Source organism: Cynoglossus semilaevis, unplaced genomic scaffold (genome assembly GCF_000523025.1).
Source record: "Cynoglossus semilaevis isolate Cse_v1.0 unplaced genomic scaffold, Cse_v1.0 C18966152, whole genome shotgun sequence".
In the NCBI taxonomy this organism is placed as follows: Eukaryota; Metazoa; Chordata; class Actinopteri; order Pleuronectiformes; family Cynoglossidae; genus Cynoglossus; species Cynoglossus semilaevis.
Window position 1 is genome coordinate 1 of NW_007589740.1, and position 671 is coordinate 671.

At 51.4% G+C, this 671-nt stretch overlaps 1 protein-coding gene across 1 annotated transcript; it reads right to left on the minus strand.

The window, feature by feature from the left end:
- Window positions 1-9: 9 nt before the first annotated feature.
- LOC103399530 (midasin-like) lies at window positions 10-647 on the minus strand (the record flags this gene model as incomplete). Its single annotated transcript, XM_008338208.1, has 2 exons — window positions 366-647; window positions 10-248 (listed from the first exon to the last, which is right to left on the minus strand). Coding segments are annotated over exons 1-2 (405 nt in total), but the record flags the coding sequence as incomplete, so codon positions are not given.
- Between the last annotated feature and the right edge of the window lie 24 nt (window positions 648-671).

Genomic DNA, 671 nt, shown 5'->3' on the forward strand with positions numbered 1-671 from the left:
GTAACTCACCTGTACGAGTGCAGGGTGATCGGGCCAGTCCTCCAGTCTCTGCTTAACCGCGACACCCAGCTGCTCGAGGACAGGAAGGCAGAGTCTGGCCTCCACCAGATTGGGATGCTGGTAGAAGTCATAGGAACCTTCCGGGTTGACGAGAAGACCATCGTTACCCCCCGAGCCTTGCACCGTGTTCTGAAGGAGGGCAGAAAGCAGCAGTCCACTGCCTGTCAGCTGCTGGTCTAACTCAGCATCTAAAGGGAAACCCCCAAAGGAAGTCAGAATTAGGTTAAAAAAAACAAACAAAAACGAACGCACCTCTGATGCTCTGCTAAGTCGTCCCAAACAATTACTCATACAAAGATACCAACCAATCAGATGATAGAAGTGTGACATCACAGGGCCAGCAATTTGGTAGGAGGAGATCATGGCTTTGATCGATTCTTTGCCGTGACTTGCTGTCACTTTGTTGTGGTACCACAGCGATCTGGCGTATCCCAGACACAGGCACTGATGCACTTGAACCAATGTGTTCATAGCAGACGCGGACAGGAAACCACTCTCAACGGACTCGTGGACTTTGTTCTGTTCCTCTTCCCCCGACCCTGAGTCTGAGGGACCTTCCAGGGTTGGCTGCGTCACGATGTCTGCGAAATCCTGAACAAAGGCATTGACAT